Source organism: Staurois parvus, unplaced genomic scaffold (genome assembly GCF_062004578.1).
Source record: "Staurois parvus isolate SC_StPar_1 unplaced genomic scaffold, SC_StPar_1.0 ptg001258l, whole genome shotgun sequence".
NCBI lineage: Eukaryota > Metazoa > Chordata > Amphibia > Anura > Ranidae > Staurois > Staurois parvus.
The window spans coordinates 228,345-247,472 of NW_028319054.1; the positions used below are offsets into that span (position 1 = coordinate 228,345).

The 19,128-nt window shown below is 39.5% G+C and overlaps 1 protein-coding gene across 6 annotated transcripts in view; it reads left to right on the plus strand.

Moving 5' to 3' along the window:
• Positions 1-4,344, plus strand: part of UIMC1 (ubiquitin interaction motif containing 1) — a 152,428-nt gene extending 148,084 nt beyond the window's left edge. For 3 of the 6 annotated variants that reach the window (XM_089660657.1, XM_089660656.1, XM_089660658.1), the window contains exon 14: positions 478-4,344. In XM_089660657.1, coding sequence (XP_089516783.1) covers positions 478-661 — 184 coding nt within the window. In that variant the 3' untranslated portion in view covers positions 662-4,344. The remainder of the gene's footprint in view (positions 1-477) is intronic. The other 3 variants (XR_016308014.1, XM_089660659.1, XM_089660660.1) reach the window with 3 other exon arrangements.
• Positions 4,345-19,128: the final 14,784 nt, after the last annotated feature.

Sequence of the window (19,128 nt, forward strand, 5' to 3'; positions counted from 1 at the left end):
ATTGGCAGAATATTAGGAATGTGTGCCATGGGATGATTTTTGGTGGCTTAAGGCAGGCTGGTCAAAGGTTGATCCAGTCTTGACTAAACTCATTACTTTATTGGCTGTACGAATATTGCCTGGTAACACAGCATTTTATTGTTGGTTATATACCAATGATAACTAGACTGAACCTCATTTATACAGATTAAGACTTGACCCAGGCAAGTCTTTTTCTTACATCAGTCAGTCAGATTATATTTGTAAATTATATGTAGTGTGAACAAAAGAAGCCCACTGATATTGCTATTTTTCTTTTTTTTTTTGGTGTTTCATTAGTAAGGTTTGACCTTTTCGAATGCACTATATCCATAGATATTTTCAGTAAGGTTCATGTTTGTGCAAGATTATTAACTTCCTTAAGGTCTTCTCATCATATCTTTTCAGTACTAATTTCATAAAGACTCACAAGTAACATTTCTGGACTTTTCTATTTAGCCCTCCTAGAGAAGAGCATGCAGATCATCTGTCGATTAATGATTCTCCTATAAGATCATTTGTGTCCATCTCGGAGGCTACAGACTGCCTGGTAGACTTCAAGAAGCAGTTCCGCTGTCTACCTACACATCAGTCAAACAAAAAAAGACCCAAGCAGAGAAGAAGAGGGAAGAGAAAAATGTGATTTTGTGAGCCTGCAACAAAAAATGCACTTGTGTTTTTGTAGGAAATTATATGGGAATGAGGTAACTTTAAAGTGTAAATCCCATCAAAACTTTCTCTTTTATACCATATTGATTGAGGAAAATTCAGAACCTATGCCAGGTGTTTACTGCTGTCTGTATATGAATTAGGAATATTCTCTTACCTTGGTGTCCCACTGGCATTGATCGTAGGTACAGGAAACAAGTGGAAATCTCCCCAATGTCAAGAATAGCTGGAGAGAAGTTGTAACCCTTATCAAAAACTAATACATGTTTTGGATGGAATTAAACTTTAAAACCCACCTTGCACTGTAAGACAGGTCATAGACTTTGCTTGATTCCCCCACCAACAAAGTCCATGTTAATGAGGGAATCCCTCCCACAGTGCTATTGTGTTCTGTCTGCGGGGGAGCCATTTCTCCCAGCAAAACACAATGGTTAGTCTTGCCAGCTATAGCTGGTGACACTAATCTTTTAGAAAAAACCCTACAGGCTGGTTTTACACAAATCGATTGATAGGGTGCCCATACATTGATCGAAATTTGACTGGTCCCTGCTGAACCGGCCAAACTTCGATCCATGCTTAAAGCCCAGCTACAGCAACCACCTTATTCTGAGTAGACTAGGAAAGATCAGAACCTCATATCAGGTTTTTATTACACACTGTGTCTCTGGGTTACAATAGGATGTGTGGGAGACTGATAGCTTGAGATGGAAATCAATTAGAGAAACAAGACCTGAGGAAAACCACATAACATTTGTTACCATGGAGGACTAACATTTGTGACCATGGAGGACTTCCAATTTTCCCCCAGACCTCATCTGCATAATTTTTCTTTGTCTGTGATTCTGAAAGTATTGAAGCAGTTGTCACCTTATTTATGAGCTATACACTAGTTCTGGGTCTGTGACATTAAATCTATTCAGTCCCACTGAGACTGACACTGGTACTGTATGTAGTCCATAATTTAGCAATGGCAGCTTTCACCAGAGGCTTCTCAGGAAGGAGTTTGCTTTGTTACAAAATCCTTTACATTGACACTTCCCACTTATACTAAAACTTTCATTATTAGGGGAGCTAAGGATAGTGTCCTAACTGTCCTAGCATGGGTGTTACTGAAACAGCATGTTCGTCGTACACTTGAAAATGAAAGGTCTTCTTTATTCACAACCCCCACCCCCAAATACAAAATGGTTTAAAAAGCAATTTGGGAAAAAAGGTTGTACAAAAAAAAAAAGATTTTTTTTCTCATCCATTGAGGGGCACAGAAAGTCTTAGACTGTCCTGTTATACTGCCACGCAGAGCAGACAAACAAAAAACATATCTACATTCCTATGCTTTGCTGTGGGGCCCTGGCCTTTGGCCACTTGTTTTTACCTCAGCTGCTCACCAAGGTTCTAGTCCTAGTATTAGCCCTGCTGCACTCTCCTGGCATCCTCATTGTGAGATAGTTAAATGACCTCCTGTTGAGGGAACGGTAAGCGTGCTCTCTGCCTGTCAATGTGGCTTTCACCGTCCGGAAGTTACAGCAGTTTGGGTTGATCCGTCAGAAATTGTATTGTCGCTGGAACCAGCTCTTTGAGTATATCTGGATCTAGTCCTTGGGGGGGGGGGGGTTGGTTCCTACACTCTGAAATGTTCCAGGACCGGTGTTGCAGGTGGGGCATGCTGGATGTGTACCTCACAGATCCTCATTGCTCTAGACTGGACCAGGTGGAAGTAGTACACTGTTCTCATAGAACTCTTAGCACATGCTTCGTGGGCTCTTCCAGACTGTCAGGATATTTTGTCCCCAGGACCAATTTGCCATCCTGCTGCAAGATTGCTGGCTTTAATGGCTTTGCTGTTGGATCTCAAGTTTCAAGTGGCATCTCTGAATCTGCCCTGCCTACAATGCTAACAGCTAGGGAGGCTACTTCCTGTAAGGTTTATCACTGGAAGGCATATTCCACTTGGTGTGGATCTCCAGGCTTCCAATCCAGAAGTTCCTCCATGGGACGCATCCTCTTTTTCCTGCTGCTGGGTCCAGCATTTGGCTCTCAGCAAGGGACAGGTTTTTGTCCTGTTAATCTTGTTTCAGAGCCTGTTTGCCTTTCACTCCTTTTTTCAGACCTTTGTTCAGGAAGTCCTGTTCTTTCCTCTGTGACTCTCAAGGAACTGAATCTGGTGCTATCTGAACTTCAGAAACTGCCATTTAAACTCATTGGAAACATTCCCATCTCTCTACTTTCACCCTGATGGTGGTATTCTTTATAGCCCTCACCTTTGCAAGGGAAGTGTTTGAACTGGAGGCTTAGCCTGCAAGAACCCTTTTTAATTTTACATAGGAAGGTAGTGGTGAGGGCCAGGACTTCCTTTTTGCCTACGATAGTTCTGCCTTGCACCTCAATCTGGTTATTGTTCTATTCTTCCTCTATCTAAATCATACAAACTTATGTCCCCCCCTACTTCCCGTCAAGGTGTTCTCTACTAGATCTGTGAGTAATTCTTGCTCTTTCCAGCATCAAACCATTTTTCACAGTTTGCAGGGTCACCACCTGGTCTTCTTTTTTCGTTTTCAAAATACTTCCAAATGAATATTCATACCTCATCTGATGCCTGCTTCAGGAGTTAGATCCTTGCGCTCTTTGCGCTGTATGTAGTCCCCAGTTATTTCTGTTGGGTTTTTTTGTAAGTCTGTTTCTTTGTTGCTATGTTCCTCCTCACTCTGTTGGACTGCTTTTTAGACATCCCAACAGTCTAAGATTTCCAGTGTCCCTTAATAGATGGGAAAAAAAGTCCCTCCCCTCTGTGTTTATTTTCATGCTCTTGGTACTATGATGATGTTGTGGGCAGGGTTGTTCTTTGCTGGTCAACAGGTTTTTTTTTTTTGTTGTTGTCAGTTTCCATTTCTACTGTAGGACACCATATACCCCAATAGTGTAAGAATTCCTGTGTCCCTCAATGGATTCCTTGAAAATAATTTTACAGTGAGTACAAAGGTTTATTCTCTCAGATTTGCCTCTAGTGCTTCCGGTCTGGGAGGCATGGGTGCTCCCACAAGAATGCTATCTTGTTATGAGCTAGAATGCATTCTTGTGGTATTTTGTGTCCAGCTCCCCCATAAGGCATGGTAAGGTCAGCTGAAAGTGTCCAAAGCCACACTGGGATAGTTTTTATTTTGTTTTGTTTTTTATCAGTGGCTTTTTTAAACAATCTGATTTTGGGATCTGTTTAGTGTGATGGAGTGTTGTGAGTAAAGTGGATCTTACATTTTGAAGGTCTTGTTTAATATCTCTGTGATGCAATAAATTATCGAAGTGTAGGTTTTTCTGTATGCAGATTTACATGATTTATGATTGCAGTAACAAATATGTAGATCTATGTGGAATATACCTATCTGTATAGGAGAATTATTGCCATCTTGTAATATATATTTAAGTATATATTTCTGTTTTTGTTAGAGCCATGTCATAAGAAAGGTATGAGCTTTCAGATTCAAGCTGAAGTATTCTACGCTTTTTTTTTGAAAGTGCCTTGATATGTATATATGTAATATATATAGTGGTATTTTATTTTTATTAATGTCAAACCTGGAATTATATTGTCACCTTAAATTTTTACATTTATGACATTGTATAGAAATAAGTGAAATACAATTAAACACCAGCTGTTTCATTTCAGCCCTTCTTGATTATTTTGGGCATCAGTGGCATCTGATGGGGGAAAGTTAGGGCGCATTCAGACCTTTCTGCTTAATATCTATCATGAGATATATAGTCATTGCCATTTGCTGATTGCCTTCTTAAAATGCTATACTGACTGCCTTTTGACTTCTTAGCTTTCAAGACTTTGAATTCACCAACCCAGAAAAAGTATGCAGAGTAGGAATTTTGACTTATTTGCAGAATGGTTTTTCCAGATCTGTAGCTTATAACTAACTGAAGCCAGAATACAGCATTTTGAGAAGGAGGTCAGCAATGGCAGTTTCATTCCTTCATGATAGATGTACCTTACAATGATCAGTATTGATAAAATTCCATGGTTTCTAGTTTGCGTTTTTGATAAGATTGACTGTCACTACATCCTTTGCAGAACACATTCGGACTGCTATAAACAGAGATTGGTAGACAATCAGCAAACCTGTCACTGGACCATTGTTGATATATAAACTGCCACTGTACCAAGCATGGCAAAATTTGTGGGAAAGTGCAGAGTCCTTGGAACCAACTTTAATTAAACCTGTAGGCGGGTCAAATTCAGATTGATTAGTTATTTGCCTTTTCAGAGATCAGTGCTGGAAACTGTACAGTGATCAGAATAAAAATATTCTATACTTTTAACCTTGCATCCTCAGTAACATCTACTGATTACCTGACTATTATCTTGGTTTCCTACATGAATAGTGAGTGCTAGAAATGTCTGCATGAAGAACTGGTTTTGGGGTCCATAACAACCATGTATATTCTCTCTGTATTCAAGTAAATTCTCCCTATATTCAAGATTGATTGCTGAGTGTGGAAAAAAATGTGTGGCTGCGGTTAGAACTTGTACCATGTAATTATTGGAGATTCTCTTGATATGAGCATCACATTCTACCACCAGTATGCTCCTGTCATTTTTGTCTTTAAGCAGATCTACCCCTACCATCACAGGCACGCACAGCCTGTCAGGATTACTTTCTTTGGATCTGCAGTGGCTGAAGCCACCATCTTTATCAACATACCAATCGACTACTTCATATTCAGCCCTTACTAGTGCAGTCTGGTACTATATTGTATCCATTTTCTGATTCCTTGTTCTATGCTTGAGACTTAAACAATCAGACTGCTCAGAAGTTAGTATATCCCCCTTTAAGTTAGCCATGGTCTTTAGAAATTGAAGTATATTTTCTTAAAGTGTGTTTACACTTTTGCAAATATGAGAAACCCCCACTATATGTTTGTGTTCCCATTCACACAGGACATCAAAAAAAATGTTTTTGAAATTCTTGGCTGTCTAGTTATTTATTTTGAACTTGTTTATACAGTACATTGAACTCTACAGATAGTTTGAATGGTATTCTGAACAGTTTCAAAGTGTAATTAGAGGGACAAACTAAAAACCGTGTATTAATATACAATGTACTATCCAAGCCTTGAGATCGTTAACACTTTATTAAGACATTGTTTAAATCTGGATCTGTAAATAATCCACCACATTGTTGATAGTGTTTATTATAGAAAACATAACTGCACAGCTGCCTACTTAGCATTACATAGAAGGGTGAAGCTAGGTAGGATTTTTATAGTGATGGTAAACCCTCAGTTTTTAAGCACTTTCAGCAACTGATTTAATCACTTGCTGCATATGGAGCTGCTTTATCTTTTAATCCTTACCTTTGTTCCTGTTAAAGCTGATGCAATGACCAGCTTTTAGGGTGGCTTCTTTCTCTTGCAGAGTCCTGTGGAGGCATCCTTGCATACAGGGACCAGAGTTGTGTCGTTCTACACTGTGTGTATCAATAGAAAAACATAACCTAGGGTGGCAAGGTACTGTTCTCCACTTCCCCCACCCCCTCCAAGCTAGCCAACTGACTTAAGATTCTACTCTTTACTGTTGACTCTTTCCTGTGAAGACCAGAGGTTCAGGGGAGTAGCACAGAGAGAGCAGGAGCAAACCTCTTTGAAAGTTGTAAACTACAAGTGCTGTGGTAAGAATTTTAACAGTTTAGTGAGGAATGTTTATTTTATTGTGCTTACTTTGTTAAAGGAGTTCTATGGTATACACTTTCATTGTATAACATCGGTATTTTTATAGCAATATAAATAATAGTTATATTTAACAATCCAGTATAAGCTGACTTGTCAAATCATCTTTCATATTTTGACTGCTACTTATACAGTGGGGAAAATAATTATTTGATCCCCTGCAGATTTTTTAAGTTTGCCCACTTACAAAGAAATGAAGAGTCTATAATTTTTATCATAACTGTATTTTAAATGATGGAGACAGAATATCAACCAGAAATCCAGAAAAAACACAGGATACAGATGTTATAAATTGAGTTGCAGTTCAGTGAGTAAAATAAGTATTTCATCCCCTACCAACCAACAATAACTCTGGCTCCCACAGACTGGCTATGTGCTCATGTGGTACACAGATTAGTCCTGTCAATTTAAGAAGGTGCTCCTTGAATTTCTAAGGACTATATCCATGGTACCTTGCTGCCTGTACTGACTCTACCTCCTGAAACTCCTCCTCTGAGCATCTCTGTAGTTCAGAAGGCAGTTTCTGTGAATTGTGTGACACAGCAGTGCCTGTTCACAGGACTTAGTGAATACATGTCATAGAAAGTAAATGTGTGGGGATCTTCAGAAGTTTACAAACATCAGGACCATTCAGATTAACCACTTGTCCTCCTGAAGATTTACCCCCCCTTCCTGACCAGGCCATTTTTTGCGTTACGGCGCTGCTATACTTTAACTGACAATGGCACAGTCATGCAACGCTGCACCCAAATGTAATTTAGGTCCTTTTTTTCCCATGAATTGAGCTTTCTTTCAGTGGTATTTGATCGCCTGTGCATTTTTTATTTTTTGCGCTATAAAAAAAAAAGACTGACAATTTTGAGAAAAAAACAAACCATTTTTATTGCTTTGTAGTGCTCAGATGCAGTGTAGATCTGCCTTAATACTACTTTAAGCAAGTAAAAGGCAACAAAAAAGCAAGCAGCAATTTTTAAATATTTTGCTATGTGAATGGAATCATGCAACAAATGTAATGTAACTGCTGTTCCTATTTGACTGTAAAAGTGGAAATACAATTTAAGTGGAACTTCACTTTCTCAATCAGCATTGACTATTTTTTATCCTTCTGCTGCTAGTATTAGTACATAGATAAAGTATATCATATTTACTTGCTTTCAACTTTTTGTGTTTTAATATATTCAGTTACTTCAGTTTCCAGGCCTAGGAAAATTATGTCATACATCCAAGAAGGCTTCAAGAGGGGAGAAGGGGTTTTCTCAGCTAAGCACACCCTCCTGCATGCATGCCTGAGCTAAGGGCGGATCAATTCCAGGAAGTGAATGCTACATGAATCATCTGCCCTTTGTCACGTTGGCCACATCCAGAATAGCTGGAGAGTGCCGTTTAAAATAGTTTATCAGCAAAATAAAGTATGGAGACATGGATGGATGGAAGAGTTTTTTCTTTGAATATTAAAAACAAATTAAATAGTTTTGGTTTGTGGTGCTCAGATGCAGTGTTGTTCTGCTTTAAGATAAAAAAAATACATTTCCATACCTCAAAAGTGTGCAAGCCTATTTACACAACAGAAACCAGTGACACTGTTCATCTACTAAGTCTTGAAGGCCTAAATAATCAGCCTCTTAGAATAGAAGATTCATCAAAGAGCCATCAGTTGAGTTATCTATTAATACCTTGAGGTTCTTACAGACATCCTAGTGATCACATGGTCTGCTTGAAAAACGACAGATTTCATAATTAACAGAGCAAATGTATGTAGTCTTCCTTTTCTGGCAGTGGAAGGGTTCCCTTCTACAGTGAAGCATATTGTGACTTTTGGCTTACCTGCCTTTCCCTCAAAGCCATGCCTAGGTCCCTTCCAACTCAGGCCTGGTCAGCAGACTTCTGTATTCTAAGTGAAATATGCCATGGTGACATGAAACTGCAAATGTGAAATGTTGAAGTAATTCTGCTGTAAATTGGGTACTAATATTCAGCGGTCTTCTCTTCACCCTTGACTACGTTCTTCTCTTTCTTCATCTAGAGAAACTCTAATATCCTTCCCACGCTTGTCAATGAGTAGAAGCGTGTGACCAATATTAATGCACTGGAAGGTATGGCCCAGAGTACAAAATAATGAAATATATATGAGGCAATTTCATTTTAAACAGACATTTTCCCTTTAAGCACAAGTTCTGCTCATTAACTTCCAGGTTCTGCTTTGGATTCCACAGATTGCTGCTCCTTTCCTAAAGTGAATGAGCTTAGTGGATATTACTAAGCATTTGTCTGCATTCTCTGTTTACAGGGACATCTGTGAAATGACAGCTACTGAAATGTGCAATGATGTTTGAAATATTCATATCAAATCAGTTCAATGCAGTGTCTGAGAAGTGTTTAGCTCATGTCTGTCTGCATCAAGGCTCATTTCATCTCTAACTCCCTGAGGTCCTCTTAAAATATGGAGCAACCTCAATAATCCAAAATAATTGCTTAACCAAACAGGTACAAGTGTTTGTTATCAAGTTAACCGCTATGTAGTTTGATTCTGCAGAACAACAGCATTATCTGAAACCATTAAAAGGGCACAGCCCCTATAAAACGATTCCATGTGTGCAGAGCTCTTCTCACACTGTCTTGTGGTTATTTATGTATTAATTCAGAAATTGTCAAACATTTTATATGATGTTTTTTTCACAAGTTTATGAATGCTGCATTTCCCATCTGTGTTGTTAATTTTAAAATGGATGGAAAATATATTAATAGGTTTACAAGTGCGCATATAAAATCGTATTCCGCAATGCGAAAGTCATTTCCTCCTATTTGTGGATTAATGTGTTTGATTTTAAATGTGGTACAAAGATTTCTCTAATTAAAATGCTATCTGTAGCAGATGACTGGTTGCACCTCCATGCAGGATGACTTGGAGAATAAGATCGAGCACAGAGCCAAATTGTGTGCTGCCGTTTGCACCCTTGTGCAAAACTAAAGTTTAGTTTGTTTTTCTTCCAAAGGTTACATAGGGATTACTTAATGAGGTTTTTTTTATTGTTTTCCTGGTTGCTGCATAGTTTTTTAAAGTAGCTTCTAAAGTGTTTGACTAGAATGCCATGTATTTAAAAATGGCTTTACTAAGAAAGGACTGCTTCTTAATCACAACCAGTGTGATCTCCAGGCACTGGAAATTGGTGAATGCCCCCACGGTAACAGAATGGATTGCTGAACTCACCCACATATAATGTTTAGAGGAACTTGTAGTACAACATCATAACAAATTCTTAGTTTACATGGGCACCTGATGTATTTGGATATTCGTTTCGGACTCTCTACGGTTTCAAACTGTTTTCTCTTGATAAAGGATCCTTTCTGCATGAGGTTTGAGTGGTACCCCTCATACTCCACCCAACTTTTTCCCTCTCACATCTCTTACCCACCTTTATCTGTTCCCTTTCCACTCTTACATTCTTTCTCTTCCTTAGCTCCATCGCTAGACCCAAACCCCAAATTTTCCCACTCCCTACTTGTCCTAATCAGTTATCTATGGACCTTCCATTCCAACAATGTCAATGCTTTTTCGAGAAAAGCCTATCCTCCATCATACCTGCACTGGCTAATGTTTACCATCTAAGACCTTTATAAAGACCTCTGTGACACACCTACTGAGTGACTATGGACGCCTCTCCTTCCTAAGTTCCCTGTTATGGGGTTCGCACAACGATTATGCATTTTTCTGTCTGTTAGTACATCTACATCTCCAGGCTATTTCCCTCCGCATGCTCTATTGTTACTGTAGCCTCAGGCTACTGTAGAGTGAATCAGATGTTTGAATCTTTATATTGAAAAGATTTTCTGGGAATGCCTTGATGAAGCTTTCTCATTCCTAATGTCTGTACCTTTATTTGATAATTATTACAACTGTAAAAAAAGAATGGTTTTAATGATAGGAGGTCAAGTCAAAGAGAGGCAAATGGTTACAAAAGGGTGGAATAGACACACATCCGTTATGTTCAGCTTAAAAAAAACCCAAAAAACAATGGGAGCAATTCAGTAAAAAAGTAGCAAAACTTTTCTGGCATTACAGCTTTATTAGAAAGTTCTGTGCCAAATTCATGATAGCTGTATGACAGTTTTCTTGCTATAGTTCTGGCACTTCAAGTAGTTCTTACATGCAACAGTTTTACATTTATCACTATGTTTGTTACAAATTCATGAAGAAATTACACTATATCTGTTACAATACAGAGATAAATATGACCTCATAGAAGACTTTGTTAGAGTAAATTGTGTCGCTCATGTAAGTATTGTGTTAATAAATATAAGAGCCCCCGCGCCAATAAGACTATAAAATCAAATATTTAATTATTAAGCTGCCACCCTGTAGTGATCATAAACCACCAAATACAAATATACACCCTATAGGGGGCTCTATAAAATCCCAACCCAAATATAATGTGCTAGGTGCTAGTAAACCAATATCAATTAATGTACAATGTAAACATAAATAAATACATAAATATAAATGTGCTTATTATGAAATATAAAGTATAGTCCGTGATCAGTCCCAATAGCCTCAAGTGCAAAATCTTGAGAACACAGAATTGCTTGACGGATATGACCTCTTTAGTTAAAAAGGTCTCATGCGCTTATTTTTCTCCCCTAAGTTATGGATATGGCTTTGTATGTACTCATGCAATCTGATCTTCTCATATACTCTGTATTAGCACATAGGAAACCAAGAGTGGAAACCGTATAATAGTGTAGTATGTTTATTTAAAATTTAATTATAAAACAAAGATAAAATTCTCACATGCTCCTGTGCCTATACATCGGTGATGGTACAGCGCTATGTGTTTAAAATAGCTGGCGCCATGCTGGAACGCACGCCTACTCCAGGACTGTATGTAGCGGCGGCGCCAGCAATTTTAAACACATCACACTTTACCATCAGTGCCGATGTACAGGCACAAGAGCATGTGAGCATTTTATCTTTGTTTTATAATTGAGTTTTAAAAAAAACATACTACACTATAAAGTGCCTTGAAAAGAATTCATACCCCTTCAAATTTTCCACATTTTGTCATGTTACAACCAAAAATGTAAATGTATTTGACTGGGATTTTATATGACAAACCAACACAAAGCAGCACATAATTGTGAAGTGGAAGGAAAGTGAGAAATGGTTTTCAAACTTTTTTACAAATAAATATGAAAAGTGTGGCGTGCATTTGTAGTCAGCTCCCCTGAGTCAATACTTTGTAGAACCACCTTTCACTGCAATTACAGCTGCAAGTATTTTCGGGGATGTCTCTAACAGCTTTGCACATCTAGAGAGTGACATTTTTACCCATTCTTCTTTGCAAAATTGCTCGAGCTCTGTCAAATTGGATGGAGAGCATCTGTGAACAGCAATTTTCACGTCTTGCCACAGATTCATAATTGGATTTAGGTCTGGAGTTTGACTGGGACATTCTAACTCTTAAATATGCTTCCACGTTCCTGCTGAAGAAAAGAATCACCACATCATAATTATGCCACCACCATGTTTCACGGTATGGATGGTGTGTTCAGGATGATATGTAGTGTTCGTTTTCCCCAACACACAGTATTTTGCTTTTAGACCAAAAAGTTCAATTTTGGTCTCATCTGATCAGAGAACCTTCTTCCTGTTTGCGGTGTCCCCCCACATGGCTTATCTTAAAATGCAAACGGGATGTCTTATGGCTTTCTTTCAACAATGCTTTCTTCTTGCCACTCTTCCATAAAAGCCAGATTTGTGAAGTGCACGACTAATAGTTGTCCTGTGTACAGATTCTCCCACCTGAGCTGTGAATCTCTGCAGCTCCTCCAGAGTTACCATGGGCCTCTTGGCTGCTTCTCTGATTAATGCTCTCCTTGCCCGGCCTGTAAGTTTAGGTGGACGACCATATCTTGGTAGGTTTGCAGTTGTGCCATACTCTTTCCATTTTTGGATGATGGATTGAATCTACATGAGATTTTCAAAGCTTGAGATATTTTTTCATAACCTAACCCTGCTTTAAACTTCTCCACAACTCTATTTCTGACCTGTCTGGTGTGTTCCATGGCCTTCATGATGCTGTTTGTTCACTAATGTTCTCTAACAAACTTCTGAGTGCAGACAGGTGGACTCTATTTACTAATTAGGTGACTTCTGAAGGCAATTGGTTCAACTAGGTTTTAGTTAGGGGTATCAGAGTAAAGGGTGCTGAATACAAATGCACCAAACACGAATTCTTCTGCGCTCTAGGACCCAGGCAGGTGGCAAATAGATGGAACCAGACCTAAAAAAACAGCGGCCACCAGTGCTTCAAAGGTTGTGCAGCTCCAAACAAGGCTGGGGAAACCCGACCAACACTGCAAAGCGAAATAAAAACGAGAAGCGCACAAACCTTGCGCATTACCTCAGTAAACAGAAATTTATTAAAAAGAAAGGTACTCACAAACAGCGAATAAAATCAGGCATGTAAGTCCTCACAGGGACTTCAGAGATAGAGGGCCAGCGCGAGTCCCATTGTGGGGGTAAGCACTCAGTTCTGCTGACGCGTTTCGAAGGCCAGACCTTCTTCATCAGAGCTCTGTCTCATTCATCTTGTCTTCCGTGGACGTCCATGCCTTTTTATGTTGCTGAGCTCACCAGTGCGTTCTTCTTTCCTCAGAATCTACCAAACTATTGATTTGGCCACTCTTAGTGTTGCTGCTATCTCTCTGATGGATGTGTTTCCTTTTTGAAGCCTTACAATGGCTTGTTTCACTTGCATGGACAGCTCCTTTAAATGCATGATGTAGGTTCTCAGCAATAGATTCCAAATGCAAATACCACACTTAGAATCAACTCCAGACCTTTTACCTGCTTAATTGATAAAGAATGAACAGGAGTAGCCCACTCCTGGCCATGAAACAGCTTTTGATTCAATTGTCCAATTGCTTTTGGTCCCTTGAAAAAGGGGGGATGATTACTCTTCAGAGCTGTAATTCCTAAACCCTTCTAACAATTTCGATGTACATACCCTCAAATGAAACCTGAGAGTGTGCACTTTCATCCCATATCCATTATATACCCATAGCTTGAATATGTTTTGGTAAATACCTGAAAAAATCTAAAATTGTGCCTGTGTCCAAATACAGGTGCAACTCGAAAAATTTGAATATCATGCAAAAGTTCATTTATTTCAGTAATGCAACTAAAAAGGTGAAACTAATATATGAGATAGACTCATTACATGCAAAGCAAGATAGTTCAAGTCGTGATTTGTCATAATTGTGATGATTATGGCTTACAGCTCATGAAAACCCCAAATCCACAATCTCAAAAAATTTGAATATTACATGCAATCAATAAAACAAGGATTGCACATAGAACAATATCGGACTTCTGAAAAGTATAAGCATGCATATGTGCTCAGTACTTGGTTTGGGCTCCTTTTGCAGCAATTACTGCCTCAATGCGGCTTGGCATGGAAGCTATCATCCTGTGGCACTGCTGAGGTGTTATGGAAGACCAGGATGCTTCAATAGCGGCCTTCAGCTCTTCTGCATTGTTCGGTCTCATGTCTCTCATCTTTCTCTTGGCAATGCCCCATAGATTTTCTATGGGGTTCGGGTCAGGCGAGTTTGCTGGCCAATCAGGCACAGTAATCCCACGGTCATTGAACAAGGTTTTGGTGCTTTTGACAGTGTGGGCAGGTGTCCTGCTGGAAAATGAAGTCAGCATCCCCATAAAGTTAGTCTGTGGAAGGAAGCATGAAGTGCTCCAAAATCTCCTGGTAGACGGCTGCATTGACCCTGGACTTAATGAAGCACAGTGGACCAACACCAGCAGATGTTGGAGCCAACATGGCTCCCCAAATCAACAAAGACTGTGGAAACTTCACACTGGACTTCAAGCATCTTGCAGTGTGTGCCTCCCCATTCTTCCTCCATACTCTGGGTCCTTGGTTTCCAAATGAGATGCAAAAGTTGCTCTCATCAGAAAAGAGGACTTTGGACCATTGAGCAACAGACCAGGTCTGTTTTTCTTTAGCCCAGGTAAGACGCTTCTGACGTTGTTTGTTGTTCAGGAGCGGCTTGACAAGAGGAAGCCCATGTCCAGGATCTGTCTGTATGTGGTGGCTCTTGATGCACTGACTCCAGCCTCAGTCCACTCCTTGTGAAAGTCCCCAACACTTTTGAATAACCTTTTCCTGACAATCCTCTCCAGGCTGCGGACATCCCTGCTGCTTGTGCACCTTTTTCTTCCACACTTTTCCCTTCCACATAACTTTCTATTAATGTGCTTTGATACAGCACTTTGGGAACATCCAACTTCTTTTGCAATTACCTTTTTGAGGCTTTCCCTCCTTATGGAGGGTGTCAATGATTGTTTTCTGCACAACTGTCAGGTCAGCAGTCTTTCCCATGATTGTGATTCCTACTGAACCAGACTGAGAGACCAATTAAAGGCTTAGGACCCCTTTGCAGGTGTTATAGCTTAATTAGCTGATTAGAATGGGACACTTTGAGCCTAGAATATTGCACCTTTTTACAATATTCAAATTTTCTGAGATTGTGGATTTGGGGTTTTTATGAGCTGTAAGCCATAATCATCACAATTATGACAAATCACGGCTTGAACTATCTTGCTTTGCATGTAATGAGTCTATCTCATATATTAGTTTCACCTTTTAAGTTGCATTACTGAAATAAATGAACTTTTGCACGATATTCTAATTTTTTGAGTTTCACCTGTAGATATGACCTAACTGTAGTGAATGCAGGGTCCTGGGTTTAGTAACACTTTAACAGCTTTCTATTTAATTTCAATACAATTGTTTGACTCTCTAAATTGCTTTGCTACTGGCTTATGTGTTGGCACAACAGCAACTAAGGTTCAGAAAGTACCATGTTGAGCATGTTAAGCCATGTATGAAATGAACACAATCTGTGGTGCCCATAGCAACTATGTTCCAGTTTTCAGAAATTGCAAATAACGATCTGTCCCCTACATGTAACACACTAACTTTCTATCTTATACCTGATAAAACAAAGTCTATGTCGCCCTTTTATTTCTTTTTAAAGATACACTACTGTCAAGATCAGAAATTTAATTTACAAATACAGAGGGGGTATTGCCTGCCTGCCTGCCTAGGGTTTTTGTTTGTCATCCTGACATTGCTTGAGCACACCAAACCACCCTACATATCTATTTGAGTATCAGTGGTAACACCGGTTCCTGAACCTGTCCTTCTATAGGCCGATGACTCCTGATTCCACCCATCAAACATTGTTGGCCATTTAACCGCTTTCCAACCACCCTATAGCAGAACTACTGGTACAGGGTGGCTCAAAATCACTTGAGTATATATACGTGATTTTGTATTTCCGGGTAGGGGGCGAACGCGTGTCACCATTGGCAGCTTCAGCTGTCGATCACCGGGTCCCGGCCAGACATTCCCCGTGGCTTCCGGTGATCGCTGAGGAACAGTGACAGAGGAGAGGTCTGTATGTAAACAACACAGAGCTCTCCCTTGTCAGCTCCAGCACGCTGCTTTGTATTGCTCTGCATAGCAGAGTAAAAACCAGTAAGCAGTGTGCTTAGAGAGTAAAACACACACAGACAACAAAGTAAAACAGCACATTTGATTACCCCAGATGTTAACCCCTTCCTGCCCAGTGTCATTAGTACAGTGTCAGTGCTTTTTATTAGCAGTGATCACTGTATTAGTGTCAGTGGGGATGTCAGTGGAAGTTAGTCAGTTCCCTCCCAGTGTCAGAATGCCTGCCGCAGTCCCGCTATAAGTTGCTGATCGCTGCCATTACTAGTATATAAAAAAATTCCAGTATATAGCCATTTGTATTTGATGCTATAACGTTCACACAAACCAATTAATTTACATGTATTATGATTTTTTTTTTTTCAGCAAAGACATGCAGCAGAATACATTTTGGCCTTAATTTATGATGAAATTTGATTTTTTGAAATTTTTTTACTGGATATGTTTTATAGCAAAAAGTCAAAAATATTGTTTTTTTTCAAAATTGTTGGTCTTTTTGTTTATAGCACAAAAAATAAAAACCACACAGGCAATCAAATACCACCAAAAGAAAGCTCCATTTGTGGGAAAAAAGGACATAAATTTAATTTGGGTGCAGCATTGCATGACCACGCAATTGTCAGTTAAAGTAACGCTGCGCCATAATGCAAAAAATGGCCTGGTCATGAAGGGGGTAAATCCTCAGGTGGGCAAGCGGTTAAAAAAAACAAAACTTCGAAGCTTTAGTATCACTTTGAGTAAAGGCAATCTAAATCTTCTAGTCCATCTAACACTATCCTCTTTAGACAATACTGCAGTTGAAGTAATGCAGCGCCGTATCGCAAAAAATGGCCCGGTCAGGAAGGGGGGAAAATCCTCTGGAGGGCAAGTGGTTAATTATGCACCTTGCTGCTTATTGAGTAGTATTTATAACCTTGCTGACCACTGTCACCAGTAGAAGGGTAGTAGAGGGTAATTTCCTTGAAGGCCATGCAGACAGCAATAACAAGCTTACTGAAATTCTATTCCTTCCATGTCCAAATAAAAATAATTTTCTATTGCTGTATTACCCCATGTTGGAGAGATTTCCTCTCACTTATTGTTCTGAAGACCACTGTCACCAAGATAAAAAGTGGATGAAATCTCTCTAGTGGAGACCGCAATGAAAGCCAGACAGTGGTTCTAATCCTTCCTACAAAATCTAAAACTGAAAACAAATGCCTGGATTATCATGATGTACTGCTGAGTTGGTGTCAACGCAATAATTGTTTTACTTATGGCATGTAGTAATCCATTATATGTAGTGGTGATTAAAACAATTATGAAATATTAACATTTCCTGCAACTAGTAATTTAGATTATTTACCATCTATTACCATCTATTCATGACAATACCGTAATGCCCTTCACTGTAAACTAATTGCACAGCTAACAATTCATGCAATGCAAGGATTTGTGGATTAGTGCACATTAGATATCATTATGTAGTTTATTTTCTGCTGATACTTTTAGCACTAAGACAATGCATATTTCTAATTGTAGACAGTATCATAGATATGTTGATTACACAAAGTGACACTGACTTCTGTCTTGTAATCCAGTCACTTGTTCTGTAGCATACATTCACCCATACAACCCTCCGCAAACAAAATGAAAAATAACTTTCATACAAAAAAAAAAAGGATATAAATGTTTTTTTTTCCTTGACCAGCTGGTCACTACATGATTCGAACTGCATTTCTCAGATAAAGTGTGTAATTAGCAGGGAATTTTAAGTGGATGGTGGGTGAGAAGTGTCAAAATGTGATAAAATATTCAGAGTAGAGTTTTATGGAGAGTATTTGATAGTTTAGAAAAGAAAATTTTGTTTATAAAAGTAGTGGATATGAACAGCTAGACGGCTGTTGCATTTCTGCTGTGCTTAAAGGCCTGCTGCAGGAAATCAGAGTAATGTCTTGCAGGGGCTGCATCTGCACTGCAAGTGTTCACTGCTCCTTTATTTTTGTAGAGAGAAAAAGGACTTTTACTTGCCCGATCATCAACTTCCCCAGCAGCCGGTGCTCCCTTATGCTTTGGTGGTGGACTGTCTCTCACCATCATCATGTCCAATGCATGGTTATGGACCCTGTATCATTCTTGATGACGCTAAAACTAGGGATGAGCCAATACTTATACTACATATGACAGCTTCCCACTGTCACTGGTTTTTAAAGAAGCAGTGGGTGGCTTCACCTGCCATATCCCTAGGAGCAGCTGATGTCCATTGGGTCCCTTGTTCATCAGTAGCTGAGCATCATACAACAGTATATATAGTAGTGATATTTCTACCATTTCTATATACAGTATGACAGCTTCCAGTGGTCACTAGTTCCTAAGGAAGCAGCGGATGTTTGTACTACCCACATACCCTGGAAACAGCTTATGTCACTGGGATTCCCTGCCCCATAAGCAAAGGAGGACAGTGTTTATAAGGCCCCTGTCCATATTTGGACAATAACGTTTTTTTTCCCTAAAGACTTGTCAAACATTTGGGTGTCTTTATTTCTAGGTTACATCTTTCTTTTTGTGAATGAGTATTGGTACTTTTACCATATACTCATTCATGTTTGGGGGGGCAGGGTTGTGGGGAAGAGGCTTTTTCTCATCAACATGGGGACAAGGTGCTATGCTGGGGAAAGGGCATGTGGTCTGGTATGGTTTAGGAGGGAACATGCTGGGCTCCCCCTTAAAATCCATACCAGACCTGCCTTTTAAGGAGGACATCTCCCAGGCATGGTGTTTAAAAGAATTGAGTATTTGTAATGTTTCACTTTAAGCATTTAAAAAAATTCACTGCTCTTGGCTGAAATGAATTTTTCTTGCACTGGTACATTGTTCCCCAAGGCAGAGCCCACCTCTCATGTTAATATGTTATTTTTTGACAACTCTGTGCCTATTAGCCTAGAAAATTGGCATTTTTAATGCTACAGATTTAGATCCTGGCTTAGTTGCCCTGCGATAGCACCTCAGGAAACCGTACCCTGAGTTGGCCCCACTGCATAGAAAACACAGAGCCTGACTGTAAAGTTGCCTTTCAGCACTGAACTTTGTCTGTGGAGCTCACCCTCGAGGCAACAGTACAATGCAGTGCAGATAGCTGCAGAGTGCAGTACAAGCAAGTCTGGCTTGACCCCTTCTTCCTGCTCTACAGATAAGTTTGGCTTCCACTATG